Source organism: Ammospiza caudacuta, chromosome Z, assembly GCF_027887145.1.
Source record: "Ammospiza caudacuta isolate bAmmCau1 chromosome Z, bAmmCau1.pri, whole genome shotgun sequence".
Taxonomy (NCBI): Eukaryota; Metazoa; Chordata; class Aves; order Passeriformes; family Passerellidae; genus Ammospiza; species Ammospiza caudacuta.
The window spans coordinates 35221207-35239542 of record NC_080632.1 but is presented as its reverse complement, the minus strand read 5'-3'; the positions used below and the strand labels follow the sequence as shown (position 1 = coordinate 35239542).

The 18336-nt window shown below is 39.3% G+C and overlaps 1 protein-coding gene and 1 non-coding gene across 2 annotated transcripts; both read right to left on the bottom strand.

Annotated features, from left to right (window-relative positions):
* Nucleotides 1–423: 423 nt before the first annotated feature.
* HAUS6 (HAUS augmin like complex subunit 6) lies at nucleotides 424–18228 on the bottom strand. Its single transcript, XM_058824394.1, is given in 18 exon segments — nucleotides 424–735; nucleotides 1659–1704; nucleotides 1706–2606; nucleotides 2949–3084; nucleotides 4225–4404; nucleotides 5066–5126; nucleotides 6392–6482; nucleotides 8271–8340; nucleotides 8926–9055; nucleotides 9639–9820; nucleotides 10440–10613; nucleotides 10809–10860; nucleotides 10988–11053; nucleotides 14234–14381; nucleotides 14941–15073; nucleotides 16066–16120; nucleotides 16901–16996; nucleotides 18050–18228. Coding segments are annotated over 18 exon segments (3012 nt in total).
* On the bottom strand, nucleotides 5214–5344 carry LOC131571739 (small Cajal body-specific RNA 8). The gene has a single exon (XR_009275969.1). It is a non-coding gene; the product is annotated as a small Cajal body-specific RNA 8 (non-coding RNA).
* Nucleotides 18229–18336: the final 108 nt, after the last annotated feature.

The following is an 18336-nucleotide window of genomic DNA, read 5'->3' as shown; positions in this document are numbered from 1 at the left end:
TGCGGGGAGACTGAGGCTGTACAAGATCTGGGGTTCCTTTGCTGGGGGTCTTGCCCAGAGGGACCAGCTCGAGCTGTTTCTGTGTTACTGCACTGTGAATAAATGGCTTTATGGACTGAGACACGTGAGACACTGCTATGGGACACCTGGGACCTGTGAGGAAACTGGTCTGAGTGCATGTGAGGGTGGGCTGTGTGAGCAGTCAAGCAGGGCACCCATCAGCTCACTGGAGCCACCCACTGTGAAGGGCTTCACTCCCAACAGTGAAAGCCTCTGACGTTGGGAATTGTCTCTGCCAGAGTCTCATGAATGGCCAGACTGGGAAGTTTCTTTAACAGCAAACAATATCCACTGCTCTTCACTAGTCAACCTACCCTGCCATGTCATCTCAGAAGGCCATGGTAAAGTATGATTTCCACTTGTCTACTCCCAATTGCCATCCTGACTACTTGGTGAATCCATCCTGACCAGTTTTTGTACATGCTTGGTGATGATCTTCTGAATGATCTGTTCCACCACCTTTCCAGGAATGATGGTGAGGCTGACTGGCCAGTAGTTTCCTGGTTCCTCCTTGTTGCCCTTTTGGAAGATGGATGTAATGCTGGCTTTCATCCAGTCACCAGGCACCTCCTGTTCTCCATTTCTCAAGGATAACGCAGAATGGCTTAGTAACAATATCTGCCACGGGATATCTACCTCAGCATCCACAGGAGAATCCCGTTGGAGCCCGCAGACCTATGGGCATTAAGTCTGTCTAGTTAACCTCTAAATGAAGCCTCTATGATCAGGGCCAAGTCCCCCTTTCTTCAGCCTTCCTCCCTTACCTCTGAGGTCTGGGATTCCTGAAGGACAGCGTCAGCAGTAAAGACTGAGGCAAAGAAGGCATTCACTAATTCCACCTTAACTGTGTTTTCCATCAGCAGGACACCTGTCTGCTTCAACAATGGCCATACACTTTCCCTAATCTTCCTTTTCCTGCTTATGTACTTACCACTGATATCCCTTGTCAGACTCAATTCCAAGTGGGTGGTGGCCTGCCTCATCACATCCCTGCATACCATCTGTTTTCATGGAAGTCCTCCATTACTAGTTAATTTTTATCAATGCACTTCAATGATTTAATTGAACATGTAACTAAACACTCCAATAAACAGTTAAACAGTTGACACCTCTGTTGGAAATGGGATAAGGGGATAGGCAGGCTGGAATGAAGGATAGTTCTATCAACACCTTAATGAACTCACAGAAGTTTCAATGATATATGACACATTTCTAAATAGCCAAATTTGTTCAGAGTAAACACAAAACTTCAAACTACCTTTGTGAATTCTCAACATCTAAATTCAGATTATTCAAAATCTAACTGCAGATTGCAGTTAATGCACTTTGAGGCTTTTTTTTTTTAACCACTCCGGATTACAGCAGAAAGTCAGATGAACATCTTTTATTGTACTTGGAAGATGTTTGATAGAACTCTAGAACTAGAGAAAGCCTGTTTCCTTTTTTTCTTCACATCTCATCTTCCATGAGAAACAAGCATACAAATAAGTTTCCCGCCACTTCCACAGCACAGTCCAACTACTCAGATGTTATTCATGGTAGTAAATCTAGTGACAGAATGGACAAAATCTTGATGCACAAAGAACACAGAAACTTACCTTCAATTCATGTAGTAAGTCTAATGGGATTTCATGTACCATCCTTCTGTTGACAGGATACCAGCAAAGATGACAGGGAATGTTTGCTTTCATCAGGAGAGCTTGGCAATGGCATCTTGGTAAATCCTTCTTCCGTGGGAGGATCATCCTCATTTTCCTCTCCTTCTTCGGATATCCTTAGTTTAGCTCTATAACTTTGAGATTTGTCTCCATTATTATGTGTCTTAGATGCAGTCGTTTTTAGCACTTCGTGTGAGTTGGACAGGGACTGCAAATATAGGTCCAATTTTTTAATATCCTCATTATTTTCTGACCCATCCATTAAATTTTCACTGTCCATTGTTAAAAAAAAAGAGTCTGAGTCTGCAGATATGCTGGGATCCATACCATCACACTCTGGAAGCGTCTCATCCAATATTCCCATGTCAGGAGATTCATGAAGGGCAGAATTTAATGCAGATGCATTCCAGCATAGCGTCTTACCCATTAGAAAACTGCGACAGTGGTCTGAAGGTAGTGTATTTGTTCTACTACCACTTTTCAAATAAATAGTCATGTTCTTTACATTTTGCAAAGTCTGGCTTAGATCTTCTACAGAACTTCCACTCAAAGCAGAACAATCTGGTTCCTCTGACTCAGTTCTCTCATTTTCTTGAATTCCAGATGTGTTTGAATTTGAAGATTCAAATGTATGACTTACAATCACCTGCTCCTGAGAAGCAGATTCTGTAGAAATTAATTGAGACTTCTTCTGTGATACAGGAGCATCCGAGTCACATACAGGAGACACAGGTTCAGAGCACACAAAGGTAGAGCCCACCTCCTCCTGCATACCAGGTGGGGCATTCACTGAAGATTCTTCCGTCACCACTTCAGCTGAGGACAGCTCTGGGTCTAATGAGCCCTCAGTCTGAATAGCTTTTCTCCACGAACTTCTAATTTCAGCAACTATATGAAACAAACCAAGGTGAAATTTTAACGCTTTCAATCAGTCTGGTTTTTTTCTGTCCCCTCAGTGATACAGCAATCCAAGAGGGAATACATATAGCTGCTTTATATTGTTTATGTTTCCCCAAAACAAAGGGAATTCTACATAAGAAAAAAAAATCTCTTAAATCAAATTCAAAGTATTCACAACTTATTACTAGGTCTACTGTTTTGTATTAGTTTGAGCCATTAGAAAAACATACAACATCACTGAAATAATTATATTTTTCTTCTTGCGTTACAAGTCAATGAACTAACCACATTTTTTATCAACGAGCATAATAAAAACAGTTTCAAACTCACGCAGATTTTCTGGAGTTCGGGGTATTTGATTCTTCGTAATAAATGGGTAAAAAGACAGTGAGCTGTTGAGATCATGTAATGGCATTCCTTTTTCTTCCCCACTGTGAGGTGACTCAGACATCACCGACTTTGCAATCTGTAGGATGTGAAAGAACAGGAAATTCTAAGAAATCAAAATTATAACCATTATAACCTCTTCATTTCTGTCAGTTATGGTTAAAAATAAATCTCATTTTCCAAATCATGTGGAGAATTTGGAATATACTAACTTTTCTGTTATTTACTACTTAGGTTCACAATGACCATAGTATGCTACAAACACAAAATGAAGGTAAGGGACTGAGATCAGATTCAATTTTCAGTTCACTCATCATCTATGAATCCACCTTTCAAATAAGAAAATGTGCTCAAATAGAATATATTTAAGACATTAGCCACGAACTGCATAAGCTTGAAGACTAGAGATATATGCACACATTTAAAAAATTTTAGCAGATGAAAAACAACTACCATTTCAGTTAAAAATGCAATTTACTTTCCAAAATAAGAAGTGGCACATTTGACAGTAACCCTTGTGAAGGAATTCCTCAAATATTAAATGGAATACCTAAAAGGAAAAATATTTACATTCCTGCTTAAAATTACCAAGTCCCTGTTAAATATTTAACATGTATATCTGTAGTGAGAGTCCTATGTATTGGATAAGTGGGTCCTAGTAGCTCTAAATGAGCTGCAGCTGCGAAGTCCTTAGTTGGGCAGCAGCTGTAGCTCGTAAAGACAACTGGGATAAAAGGGGTGGCTCGAGAGCCCTGGAGGAGCCCCTGTGAAGCCACAAGGAACTGTGCTGCAGAGAAGAACTGCATTGTAGAAAACCAGCTAGAACCTATGGACTTTAAGAATATAATAACAACAGTATGGGACTCAAGAAATATGAAATACAACAGGATAGCAACATCTGTCTTAAGAATTCAACAGTTCTTTCTGTTTCTGAATATATGCAGTGTACTTCACTGACTTAAGTGTAATCATACCATGATTCTACTGAACACACTATTCACTTCACCATGATTTTTAAGTATGATACCTGCACAAACTCCATGCTTTCAGTGTGTACTTTATCAGTCCACTCTAAAACTCCATGACTGATAACCATCTAGCAGAAAAAGGTATCTTTCGATGTATGTGAATTACAAGAGACATTTTTTGTTATAATTAGTGATTTGTTCTCCAAACTTAGTGATCATTTACTTAAAACTAACAAAAATTATATCCTAACCTCTTCTGCCAGTTCATCTCTGGCTTTCTCAAGAAGGTTATCTTTTTTCGCAGGAGACTTTGGCTGGGTAACATTTTCACCTGCATTCTCCTCCATTTCTGAAGCAGGGAATTCTTCCTTTCCATTTTTAAAATTTTTTTGAGGCACAGGTTTTTCATTTCCCACACAAGTATTCAAATTCTACAGGAATACAAAGGAATTATTAGTCATTTTAAAATCAAGAAAGGGTATTAGCATAAACTACTGTAAAATTTCTGAACTGCAATGGCCCCACAGTGTTTAGTCAACAAAAATATTTCAGTCTTGAATTCTAACAAAATACAAAATATTTTTACAACTGTATTCAAAGTAGGACCTAAGTAGTGACTAGGATAGGTGTTACATACAACACAGATGACTCACTTGCAACAACTCTGATCACACTACAGTGAACAACTGTACATCCAGGTTCCTTTTACCCTACATTTTCACACTTAAATTTCATTTATAGCTTAAAGAAACAAAGTCTGACCACTGCCCACATCAAAAGACTGTTTCAGCAAACAAGGAATCAGTCACACACTGCATGTTACACAGGAAGTCAGATATAAGGGCACCTACTTCCTGCTGTTCTTTCCTAAAGGTTAGTGAAGTCACTGAGAGTTAACTTTTACAATTTTGCCAGACTAACTCAAATGTGTAAAAATATTGCTCAAAAAACAACAAAAAACCACCCCCCAACCCTCACAAAACAAACCAAAGCCCCAAAAAAACATGCCCCAAATCATTTTCCATGAAGTCTAAATTTCAACCAATATAAAAAGGACATGCCATAAGTTTAACTTATTTCAAAGACATATACATTTTTAATTAACAGGTCTTCCTTTTCAGACGCCTCTGACGACGACGGCACCGATGAGCTCCTCAAGAGGGGAGAGAGACAAAAAAAAACCCAAGAATTTTAGAGACAAATTAAACAACTAGAATGCAAATCTTAGAAGGCTGTTATACACTATGTGCTCCGTATCTGTCCGTTACGATTTCCCTCAATTCGTCCCGGTCATCAGAAAGCAGTTTTACTATAGGGAGAACAGTGTGACAATTAGAGCAGCTTTAGCCCTAGTTGTGTATCAGCCTCCCAAAACCAGTAAATTAATAAATTCTGCTATTGATTAGCACACACAAAAAAAAAGGGCTTTCTCAATACACTTGTAAACAAGTCTTCTGCATTCTACTATAAAAGACAACTGGAAAGTCTTCTGCACACTTGACAACATTCTTTTTCCTATGTAGTCTTTGAACCATTTCTGGCATCCACAAGTCTGTTCCTATGTAAACCTGATATTTAACAATCACCTGACTACCAAAAATTTCAGCTTTATCACTTCTATTAAGTTTCATGCCAATGGCATAGCTCTCAAAACTGCACAGTTCCCACTTGCTAAGAAAAGCATATCTTAAAATGTTTTTGATGTTATTTGTTGTAGCCTCAGAAGCAGACATGCCTCCATACTGTATGAAGTCACTGAAAGAAACCCAGGATTTAATTGTTAACTGCTCTGAGAGCCTCTGAGACTTATATGCAACTACATCTACTGATGTCCAAGAATGGATAGCATTACAGCATTCCTTTGCTAACTCCCTTAGTCCCTTAGCAGGTAACGTTCAAACATTTGTGGGAGTCATATTATGAAAGACAGCATTATTCAAAAGGTCATAAAATATTCCTGGACTAAGCAAATTACAAAAAGGAAAAAACCTTCTAGGATAACATTGTTCTGTGTTTAACCCTTTGCTGGTACTGTAGGAAGAGTAGCTACAGAACAATGTGACTGTAAGTCTCAAGAAAAGTAATGAAAAAAGCCTTGTAGAGTAGGTTTAGCCTGAGAAACGGAAGCTTCTGTTCTCTCCATCTGTCTCTTGAATCTTCGAACATAGTTAGAAAGCAAGAAAAAATCTTGCAATTTGACTGCTACTCCTCCTACTCAGCAGCAATCAGTTGATCAATCTGTCATTAGCTGGAGAAAGCAGCAGTTATTTTAGGACTACCTTGCTAAAGCAAGTAGTTGTGATGGAAGGAGTGGGCTATTAAAATATTCTACTAAGACTCAAGCGATGCAAAGTATTCAGGTCCAATAAGTAAACATCTAATTCTTCTACTGCTTTTATCAAATTCTTATTAGCATACCTTCTTGAGGGTACTAATATTGTATCGATCATGGTTTCCAAAGACCCATCACTTTCCTCACAGCTTTCTTCATGATCATAGTCATAATTATCTAGAAAAGCAACCCAAAAGTTTCAGTATTGCTTCCAATTTCTTCACTTAGGCTTCCCATGTGACACAACTCACTCACACTACTTCTGTAGACAACACACTAGATGGATTTTACACTTCAAGAAAAATAAATTAATACATAAGCAGGATAGTACTATCAATCCTTTTGCTCACACAGTACCTGTAGCAACAGATGCCCCTAGGAGCCAGCACGTCTTTCTGTTCTTCCCGAACACATGTTCAAGAACGTGATTCTATCTGCTGCCCTGCACGTAGCAATCAGACCTTTTACCTTCCTCCAAACTACAGTCCCAGCCACATCACCATTATCCCCTTCTCTCCACATAGACCTCAATTGTACAGTACATCAATTCCACAAAGCACAATTCCACCCACCTTTACTCCAACTGCATTAATCAATAAATATCTTTGTGGATATACTCATTCCTCTTGCTGCCTCAGTCCAAGCAAGGTGAAGCTTTGCATAAGTAAATGTTACAGAAGTAAATGTTTTGAACATTATTGGAGGTGCACATACCTCAGTCATGGCCTGTCTAGAACAATGTACTAACTCTGACACATCCTTGAATACACAGCCAAAGTTTTACCTCAGTAGTTCTCTACTAATACTAAATTTCAGCTTTTGCAGGGAAAAATGGCATTTTCCATCACATTTAACTCAACACATCAAAAATCCAAGCTCACTTCTAGTAGTTAGGTGAGGTCATTATTCTGCTTTTGGGTTTGACCCTATTAACAGACAGAAGTTTTCTTAATGACTGTATTATCAGATAATGAATCTCAACCACAGAGAGAATGTCACAATCTGTCTCAAGCTTTCTGATTCTACCAGCTCATAGCATCATAGTACAGTGCTTCAGTCTTTAAATTTTTAAGGCAAACTATGTTCCAAATCCAGTTCTGTAGCTTTTCCTCTGCAGCTTCTAGCCTTACACCCACATAGACTCAGATGGCTGGAGCAGTACTTTCACCTTTGTAACCAAAAGGATCTTCCCACCAATTTTTTGCATCTTGCAATTCCAATACACCTCTGTTATGCTATTTTTTCTAAAAGGAATTCTAAATGACATGATTCAAGCAGTCTTCCTCCTTGCTTTGTAGCTTTTAACTTATAACTCTGTACTAGTGACAGTCAAGACTTGGTCAATAAGTAAAATGAGGTCACACAGTAAAATATCATCAGTCAATTAGCATGTGCAACAACCATGTCTGATCAAAGTGAGCTCTGATCAACACTATTAACCAAATAACTGAATGCAACTAACACAAATCAAGTGAGATCCTGACCAAATGGAACAGTTACTAAGGAATAAATTACTTCAGTGTACCAGGGAAAGATAGTTACGTGGGAGGACACCTTCAATTTCTTTTCCTAGATAGTCAACGGGAAAGTTTCACCTTCTTTCTCTATTATTCCTCCAACCTAAAATAACCTTTACTGTTAGACCGAATGTATTCTCTAGAATCAATGAATAAACAAACCTTTAACCTTTATTAACACAGGCACCTGTCTCAACATCCTTTGCGCAAGAACAACAAAATATCAAACAGTTCAGCAGTGGATTTTTGCCAAGCTTCAGAGAATCTCCCAGACACTACGAAGTTGAAATATGCAAGGCAATTTTGGCAAAGAATCATTCAGAACCAATTACCACAGACTACCAAAGATCATCTGCAAATGCAAGAACAGAGCCTTTTTGATTCCACATAACTTTTAACAACTGTGGTGGTGGGAAAGAAGGAAAAGAAGCTTCTCCTGTTCACCCACCTGAAAATGACTGATTAAGGACCCCATCTTTGTCTGAAGAACTAAAAGATTGAAGTGATAAAGCTGGTTGCTTTCAAAAGGAAAAGAAAAAGTTACACAAGCAGGCAGAAAAAGTCAGTTTATCAACAGCAATTAACAGAGAGTTATTTAAAACAATTTTCCTGCTAACCAGCTGTCAGACTCAACTTCTCCTCTCTCTTCTGGGTAGCTACATAAGGGTACAATCTCTGTCAGTGTGAGCATCAAAATGGAAATTATTGTTCCTTCATCAAATACATCGCTTTAAAAGGGGATAACAGAAATCAGCAAATATTCAGCCTGAACATACAAAATGCTCAGCTTCCACAAGGGGACAGACATAAACAAACCAAAAAGCAATCTGCTCACTCTTATGCTGACCTACCATCTCAACATCTCCAGTGAATACATCAGTACGACAGTCAAATGTTTTCTCTTTAAGAAATGTATTCTCCTTAAGGAACATGTATTCTCATTACTTCTTAAAGCAGAATTGGGTATACTGCACTACCTGAGTCCCCTTACCTTATCTATAAAGCTGAAGTGTTGTAACAGAACATGCTAGTTTAGACCTACATCCTCTCTCACCTTCACCTTTTTCTCTTTCCCAGAATCAGATAAAATTAATACTACTTACCAGATCATCTCTTAAGATTAAATTAAAAGGACACTGGCCAAGAATCATTTTCCACTTTGACTCCCAGATTTCTTGTTTTCTGAGAAGAGACTGATGCATCAGCTCACAATACTCTTGCTTTCTTCTTAGACTGTAATATATAAACATAGAAAATGAAGACACCTGTTGGCAGAGATAACAATTCCACATAAAGAGGGAAAGTATTATGTGTTCTCCCTTATCCTGACAAACCTTTGATATGTATCAATTTATTCATGCATTTATGCAAACACTGAGAACTAAAATTCACAACCAAAAAAGCCGCTGCTAGGCAGTCTTCATGTTTCTTACAGCAGAATTAGAAAAACTACACTAAAACATATATACAATAAACACTTTAAATTTCTCTAAGCCAGTTACAGATGAAAGTTTTGAAACTCTCAGAACTTATTAATGCAACAAGACAAAAAAAAGCAAAAATCAAATCAGCAAGCAAATAAGATCGCCAGGAACAAAGACCAAAACATTAATGAAACAAAGGCAAAAAGCTGAAACTAAGTAGAGAAGAATCTCAATAAAAAGTCATCTAAATAATTAGAACAAACTCTAATTTTCCCAGAGGCATAAGACTGAACCAACATGTTTTTGCTGTAACATTTTTCTAGAAAAAACTCCAGTAGATATGATCCTACCATTTAAGAACAAGCAATTAGAGAAAATCTCTCAACAATCACCTTTCAGTGTTCAACTCCCATAGTGCATTCTTGTAGGATGCAACCACATCCTCAATTCTGTAAAGTTCTTTTAATTTACGTGGACAACGTTCATCTCTCAATGTCATCAGGGCTTCATTTAACAACTGAATAACTGTTAGGAAATTCAGATTTCCCTCTTCATATAAATTTCCTGTACAAAACTTGAAGTAGAGCAAGCAATTAAAAAAATAATTACTGAACACCACCAATATCAGAAATTTTGTCTTCTGTAGGCAGAGCCAGGACACTGTATATATTTTATACTTAGATTCAGGTCCCGATAGTTTCATTTTTCAAAAAATACAGTCTACGTTAAAGCAATACAATTCGAGAAAACTCCAACAATGACTTGGAGCACTGTTTGACCACTGCCCCAAAAGATACAGCCCAAACAGCACTGATGCCGTAACTGAACAACACCATATACTACAGTATGGCAACAAAAGCCAGTTGGTTGAAATACTGCTTAAAACAGTCAACATAATTTTAATGTCTAAACCACAAAAAATTCAAGTACTATAATCAAGCAGATTATAGTACTTATCAATACTTATCAATGTATTTGCTCAGCTGAAGTAGTTAATGGGTTAGAAATAACAAATACAAAACAGCACTATAAGAAATCTCTGCATATGAATTATACATTTTTCATGCACCCTTCTGCGATTACCTCTAATAATCCATGAAGTACTTTTTAAATTTTTTAAGGTAATTAACTGCATTCTTGGGGACTAAATGAAAACAGTTTAGCAATTCAGCAGAAGGACAAAAACCACTTACTCTATATATGTTACTTTCAACTCTGGAAGTCAACAATGCTGGAACACTCAAAACAACATCACTTCCATCCAGAATACATGGGTCAACATAGTCTTCAACTACAGAATTCACAACTTCCTTGTCTTTTTTCAGAGATGTAAGCATTTCCACTATAAGTGCCCACATACTGCGGACCTTAACAAGAAAGGAGAAAAACGCTGTGTTAAAATGTTGTAATACCTACAATGACAGAGTACCAAAACAGCATGAAGGCAGATGAAAGGGCTAGCATAATCACAGGCAGACAAGTGCAAATAACAGTATCTGACAGTAGGTGTTGCAGAAATGTTAGAATTCAACACATTGCCACAGCAAGAACAAAATGCTCACCTTCTGAATTCTCTCAGTTATGTCATTTTCGTTTTGGTCATTTTGCTTCATCCTATATGCACATGCAAAACAAAAGTTCAAGCAGACTACAGTGAAATTACAGTTCATATTTCATAAAACTGAGCATCTAATCTATTTCATACATCCTAACTTAGTTACAAGGAAAAGTACTTACTTACCTGCAAAACTGCTTCTGCGCAACTGCATATTCAGACTTTGTCCGCTTTATTGCTCTAAATAAAATCCTAGGAAAAAATTCAACAGCTAGCACAGGCTTATCAGAATTGCTTACAGTCACTAACCAATTGTTTCTCATCCCAGCAGCAATAAGTTACTCTAAGTATCTATTAGAAATGTGAACTACAAATATATTCAGCAATTCTACAGTAGCTAAATCCCTCACTTTCAAAAGACCAGAGAACAGAATACTGGAGTACAAGCAGCTGGACCATAGAAGCTCTTTTGTCAAAGTGCTTTAATTGATATTTTAAGCATGTAAAAATGTAGTAATCTGATTTTCAGAAAAATTAGGTGCCTAAATCATGCTGCATTCAAAAGGATCTTTGGAGTCCAGATGCACTGTCAAGAATGAAAAAAAAAACTATGAAGAGTTTAATTTTTGAAGAGTATCACTCAAACAGTAGTAATTCTTCCCAAACAAGGTCACAGGAGACACAGCATTAAAGAAATCAGAGACATTTAGGAGACTTTTGATCTCTGGAAATTGTATTTTCGAGCCTTCCATTGAAAGCAGAGCCCTTAATTATGCTACTCATGATCTTGTCAAACCAAGTCTTGAATATTTCCAATATTTCACTTCTGAGGGCAACCTTTTTCCATTTAATTGTTGTCACAAGAGATTTTTTTTAATCTCCAGATGGAGTTTTCCCCAAAACACCTGCTGCCTTGTCCTGTTAGGGCACATCTTTGTGAAATGTACCTCCACATTCTCTACAACTACCTTTTAGATACTGAAACTCTGATTAAACCCCTAGCATTGCCTTTTTCAAGCTAAACAAACCAAGTTTCTACAGCTTATGCATTTCACACTCTGAAACCCTCTAACCCACTGCAGTCCTCTGCTAGTATCTCTCCCATCTTTCATTCTCTACCTTCAAGTGGGCTGATTTTTAAAAACTGAACATAGTATTCCATGTGTGGCATTAGAATTGTCACTTCCAGCCAGCAACTAAGTACCACACAGCTGTCCACTCACCTCCCACCTCCCTAGCCCCAAAAGAATAGGAAGAATCTGAAAAATGGTAAAATTCATGGGCTGAGATAACAGTTTAATAACTGAAATAAAAATACTATAGCACAGATGTAAAGGAAAAAAGAGAGAAAATAGTAAAACTGAAGAAAAATGTGTGATGCATAATACAATTGCCCACCATCTGCTGACCAGTATTCATTACCATACAACATGGCATGCTGCTAGTCCTGGTTTCCAGGACACTCTGCTGACTCATGCTCAGCTTATGGCCACACACTACTCTCACTTCTGATTCATTTTAGCAGACCTACATCACAGCTAATCACCCACAAACCTGTGCTGCTGTTGGGGACTATTCTCTCTCTCAGCTGCAGGACCCCGCACTGCTCTTTGTTAGACCCCACACAATTTTTGTTGTGCAAGTCTCCAGACCCAGTAAGGTCTCTCTGTGACATGTTTCCCCACTGCAGCATCTTCCTTCCTCACAGTTTGGCACTATCTGCAAGTTTGGTGGGTTTGTATTCAAGCCTGTCATCCATATTCCTTAAGAAGACACAGCACCAGCCTCATAGAATTCCATTCACAGACCAGTTACTTGAGGAACTTTGAGGCACTGTCACCCTTTGGGCTCACCCCTTTAACTAGCCTTCTGTCTTTCCAAGTATGTCAGATATGTTCTGAAACAATGTCAGGAAAGTATCCCTGTGCCCTTGGATGAAAGTGTTTTGTTGCTTCTTTCCCCACTGCTTCTTGGCACAGAACTGGGCTACTGCTCTTACCCATGCAGCCTAAGGCAAGGTACATCTTGGGTATCCCAACCTGTGAGATTTGCAACTTACCATTTTGTTCAGGAGCAGATCTAAATTGTCCATGCACTTCCACCTCCGAATAACATACTACAGGATTCTTTATTCAAGCTCTTAGCAGGCTCTTGGAACTTTAGCTGAACTTAGGCCTTCCTAGATACATCACTGCACACCTGAGAAATATTTCTGTATTTTTGTCGTAAGAGTCAGTTCCCTTTTCTATATTCCATATGTTGCTACACTGTCTTAATCAGGCTGGTTCCTTGTTGCACCTCTTTGTTTTTTGACTTAAGAAGATGGAACACACATGAGCTTCAGCAAGGATCTCAGAAAGTCTCCTATCACTCATGAGCTTTCCTGCTTTCCACAAGATACCTCCTACAGTTGTCTAGACCAGTGGAAATAGGCTCAAATTAAAAGGCCAGTGCCATCAGTTTTCTTCTTGTCTTCCTCACATTCCTTTGCATTTCAAGTTCTACAGCCTTGGCTGCAGTGACCATAAAAACCCTGTAACATCTCCAAAGTTGTTTCTCTCATTTACACACAGTGAGTTCAAGAGAGTACTGCTCCTACTCAGCACACTTAGTGATTGCATAACAAGGTCATCTTCCCGGTAGTCCCCCCGTTCTTACATTGCTAATGTATCACTGAGCCACTTTCCCAGCAAATACCAGGATAAGCTGAAGTCCGCTGTAAGAATCAAGCTCAGCAGAAACCCGTCACGAGGTCTCCCTGGAGGCTAAACCCTCCTCCAAAGGCATGAAACATGACCAGTCCTCTTGTACGGAGCTGTACTACATGCACATATACTACTGACACTGCTCTTTTACCTACAGTGCAACCCCTCGCCCTTTTCTGCCATTTACTAAACAACTCACAACTGTCCATGACAGTGCTCCAGTCATGTAAACTATCCCACACAATTCTGTAAATTCTGATGATACATGACTCTATGCTTGCATGGAACGTTCCAGCTCATGACATTTCTCAAGCTTGGAGTGTTTGCCATAAACAAGAACTAAGAATAGTATACTTTTGTGAAATAATTAAGGCTTAAGTAAATAAAATATATCTTGCAGTCAATAAAAAAACCCCAAATGTTTCATCCTCAGTGTTGTATTTTACCTTTCAGAAGAAATCATACCACTATACATGCAGAATTCCCTGACCATTTTAATGCCCAAGTAACAAATAAAATCTCCTAAACAGTTCATTTCTTTAGACTACTATGCTTCATAAAAGATCAACAAGCAGTAGAACTGTTGATGAAAAAAAGTAAAGGGGGAAAACATGGGAGGAGTTCAACAGAATGACTTCTGTGATGTAAAGCATATGCAGACTTTTCAAATCCTTCTAAAAACACATACACAAGTTATGAAAAGACTCACTTTTTTTTAATTACTTACTGTGCTTTTCTCCTATATTCTTGAAAAATAAAATGTTCCCTTTGAAGAATTTGCAGCAGTTTATTGTATGCAACTCTGTGTCTTGCTTTTGCTATGTACATATTCCGAGATCTCTGCATTACAGCTTCAGCAGAAGGTATACCAGTGCCTAAACAGAAGCCACAGTTTGGATTACATTACTTACTTTTAGTAAATTGGCCTCTTCCTAATCTACCTAGATCAAACTGCAAGAATCACAAATCAAGATGCTCATTTTTATCTGGACTGAAACATAGCATGCAGTGTACTGCCACTTTTGCCTTTTTTTCTGTTGTATACACTTTCATCCCCTCACTCTCACTCCCTTTCTATATTCTTTAGGTTACAATAACACAAGGTGCCGGAACAGACAGATCTGATCCTTCAGAATTCCTCAAGTTCCAAAAAAGAAAATAGCGTAGTCATCCAATACTTTTGAACCAAATCATTGCTTGTGTGGGTAATGGTGCAGAGCATTGCACAGGTGAACCTTGGAACAAGACCCATAAAGCAATAGAGAGTAAAACCATCTGCATTGTTCTATCAGCAGTAGCTCTGTGCAAATGCACAGAAAGACTCTGACCTAAGCATCCAACTAAGAACTTCTTAAAGCTCCTGTCACACATTAAAGACTTGATACATTTACAAACACAACATATGAAGCATTTTTATTGTCCCACACAGCTTACCTACAGAGAGCTTTTTCATGTTCTCAGTCATTACGTATCTTGCAAAACAGTACAACACACGAACAACTTTAGCACCACCAGGAGAAATCAGTGTGGAAGATGTAATTTGTGGGACACTTACTTCCATTTCCTGCTACAAAAGTACAAAAATTTTAAATGCAAAACTAATCTGAGAAGTAAAGCATAAACAACAGCAATCAAAGACTGGTCTACACACCAAAATGCTGCAGATTACCCAGTAGCAAGCCTGATGCAAAGCTAAATTACTTTGCCCACCCCTGTTAACACCTACTGTAGTCAGCAGAAGAGTATATAGCTTTTTCCCATGTTGACAACACTCGCTGTACAAAAGATGGTTTCAATGCAAAGACTATTATCACTGTTGGATAAATGTTAAAAATTGGTGCCCTCCTCATTCCTAACAGTTAACATCTATCTTTGAAAACACATTCAAGTTTTCTTTCATGTATTCTACTGAAGGCATGAATTAGTGTACTTTAATCATATTTAAAGATACTGTAGCATTGGTTTTCACCTTACCCACTATTACTAAAATATTAAAGTGTTGAGGAACACAAAACAAGATTTTTAGAACAATCATTAAAACAAAGCCAGCATAAGAAAGCAACACAATAACCACCAATACTTGAAGCGTTTTTGTTTTGTTTTTAAGCGTTTTTGTTTTGTTTTGTTGCCTTACATTGTAGCCCCTTTCCCATATACAAGAAAATGCTCTTAATTAAGTTTTTCATTCGAGTCAGCTTTCACAATAAGAAACACCTTCCCAGGCAACTTAAACAAACAAACCCTCAAGCTGAAGGAATTATTCCTACCCAGGGTTAAGAGACTCTCTAGATTTCCATTTAATCAAATACTGTTACCCAAAAGCAAGCCACAGCAGTTTTAGGACCCAACTAGGTCTCTCTCTTCTAAATTTCCCAATGCCAACATCTTTTCTTCAAGGAAGTCCAATACAAACTACATGAAAGAATATACAAAGCAAAACTAAATTCTTTAACAAAAAAATTTCTTATTTGAAACTCTGATATAATACAGTTCCCTCAGAAACAAAATAAGGTCACAGAAACCAGTAGAACATCAACTTCCACTTTTCATAATACTCACTGAAATTTCTCTTAGCCACTGACAGCAGTGCTTCCTAAATCCAGGACTTGACAGACTTGATTGATTTTTCATTTAAAAAGGAAGAGGGGGAAAAAAAGAAAAAAAAAGCCATGTCAAAACACATTTAAATATTCAGATTCCTAATTAACCATTGTAAAATCAAGAGTAAGACACAGATTTCGTATTGATGCTGAGCCAGAAAATGAGGGGCAGACACCCCAGACCAAGAACAGATCAAGGTTGTCAAATTACAATGTTTTCTTTTCCCAAGTTAATTACAGATTATTTCAGAGAAAGGTTTGTCTGCAGCTCTTTCTAACTTGGGACAGAGGAAGAAGAGGAAAAAAAAAATAAAAGAGGGCAGAACCCTGACCATTTTCATATCACTGGTCTTCCTCCTGCAATGCATGGAGACAGTTTTTTTGTATGACAGAGCTGTTTCAGCTTATACATTCAAATGCATAAGCTGATACAGCTCTGTCATACAAAAAAGCTATTAAAGTACACAGGGTTCTTGCCATGTTGAAGGTCCTGGAAACAATCCATAAATGACAAATATTATTTTCCGTTTGGTCAGAAAGAACAAGACCCATAGATTAGTTGTCAGCTGTTAAAATTTGTATCAAAGTTGCCAAGTAACAGAAACAACTAATTAAGGCAAGGTTTCATACTGATCAAAATTGAGTAAACTGTGATCAAAACGAAACAAATTCTCTGTCTGTATGCTCTTCTTCCACAGTATTCCCCAAGAAACCAACTCCTTCCCCTCCAGCAACTCTATAAAACATACTCTTAATGAAGGGCACAGCAGTAACCTAAGAAGCCAAATACTTACTTCAAAGTTTTTCCTGCACGGTGCTTATCCAGCTTAACAAACAAGAAGTGGGCAATGACAGAAAACGCTTCGCCATTCGGTGTAGCAAACATATCCCTAATACAAAAATAAACACCCACATCAGAAGTAGCTATGGTGACAAATTCACAGAGCACTTTTATTGTCTGCTAAAGACTACAAAACAGTGTTATGTTACTGAATATTTAATTGAATGTTCTATTTCCTATGTAAAAGTACATACCTTTCATCCTATTTAACACGGGTGAAATCCAGGGCTGCAAAAACAGCGTGGCCAACAGGTCGAAGGTTCTGCTCGTGTGAGACCCCCCACCCTCCCCCCAGCAGGAGTGCTGCATTCAGCTCTGGTGCCCCCAACTTAACAAGGACGCGGAACTGTTGGATCAAGTCTAGAGGAGGGGCACAAAGTTGAAAAGCAGACTGGAGAACCTCCCCTACGAAGGCAGAGAGAGCTGGGGAGCTGGGGCTGTTGAGGAAAAGAGGAGGTTACATGGAGACCTTATAGCAACCTTACAGTATCTAAAGGGGGCCTACGGGGAGGCTGGAGAAGGACTCTTCGTCAGGAATTGTGGTGATAGAACAAGGAGTAATGGGTACAAGTTGAAAGAGGGAAAATTTAGGTTAGGTATTTGGGAAAAAAATCTTTACTGTGACACTAGTGAGACACTGGAAGAGGTTGCCCAGGGAGGTTTTAAATGCCCCAGCGCTGGCAGTGTTTAAGGCTGGGGTAAGGCCTTGAGCAGCCCGGCCCATGGCAGAGGGTGGATCTGCGCGATGTTTTAAGGTCCGGTCCAGCCCCCTAACGGTCACGGCGCTAGGAAACAATTCCGGCAAGAGTGTTACCTTCCAAGGCAAGTTTTCAAAACACGCGCTAAAAAGCCCCTCACCTCGCCTTCCCCACATGACTGTGAGGGGGAGCAGGAGTTCTCACCATTCCTGGGTTTCATTTCTTCAGAAGCTCTGAGATAACGTGGACAGCGGCTGCACTCCGGGCATTTCCCGGGCGCTCTCTGTCGCCGGGGGCACGGGGCCCCTCGGCGGCCATGGCGAGACGCTCCCGCCTCGCGCCCCCGAGTGACACCCGGGCCCCGCCCGGACCCCCCGCCTCCGCCGGCTCTCCCTAGCACTAACCTCCCTAGTTGTACGCCCGGGTACAGGTTCGGGTCGAAGCCCAAGGCCAGTAAACACATCCAGAGGTGACTGTTCTCCCACTCAGCGTCCTCCACTGCAGCTCCCGACAGCGAGAGGGTAGAAGGGGTAGAAGTCGCCTTCGGCGACGAGCGGGTAGAAAGCGGCGTACTAGCCGCCATCTTGCCGAGCCCGCCAAAACCTCCCGCGCGCGGGCCGCCCATACCCTCGCGAGACCTCCCGTCCGCCACCGGCGTCCGAAGACGAGGCGAGCCGGACGCGCTGCCTCA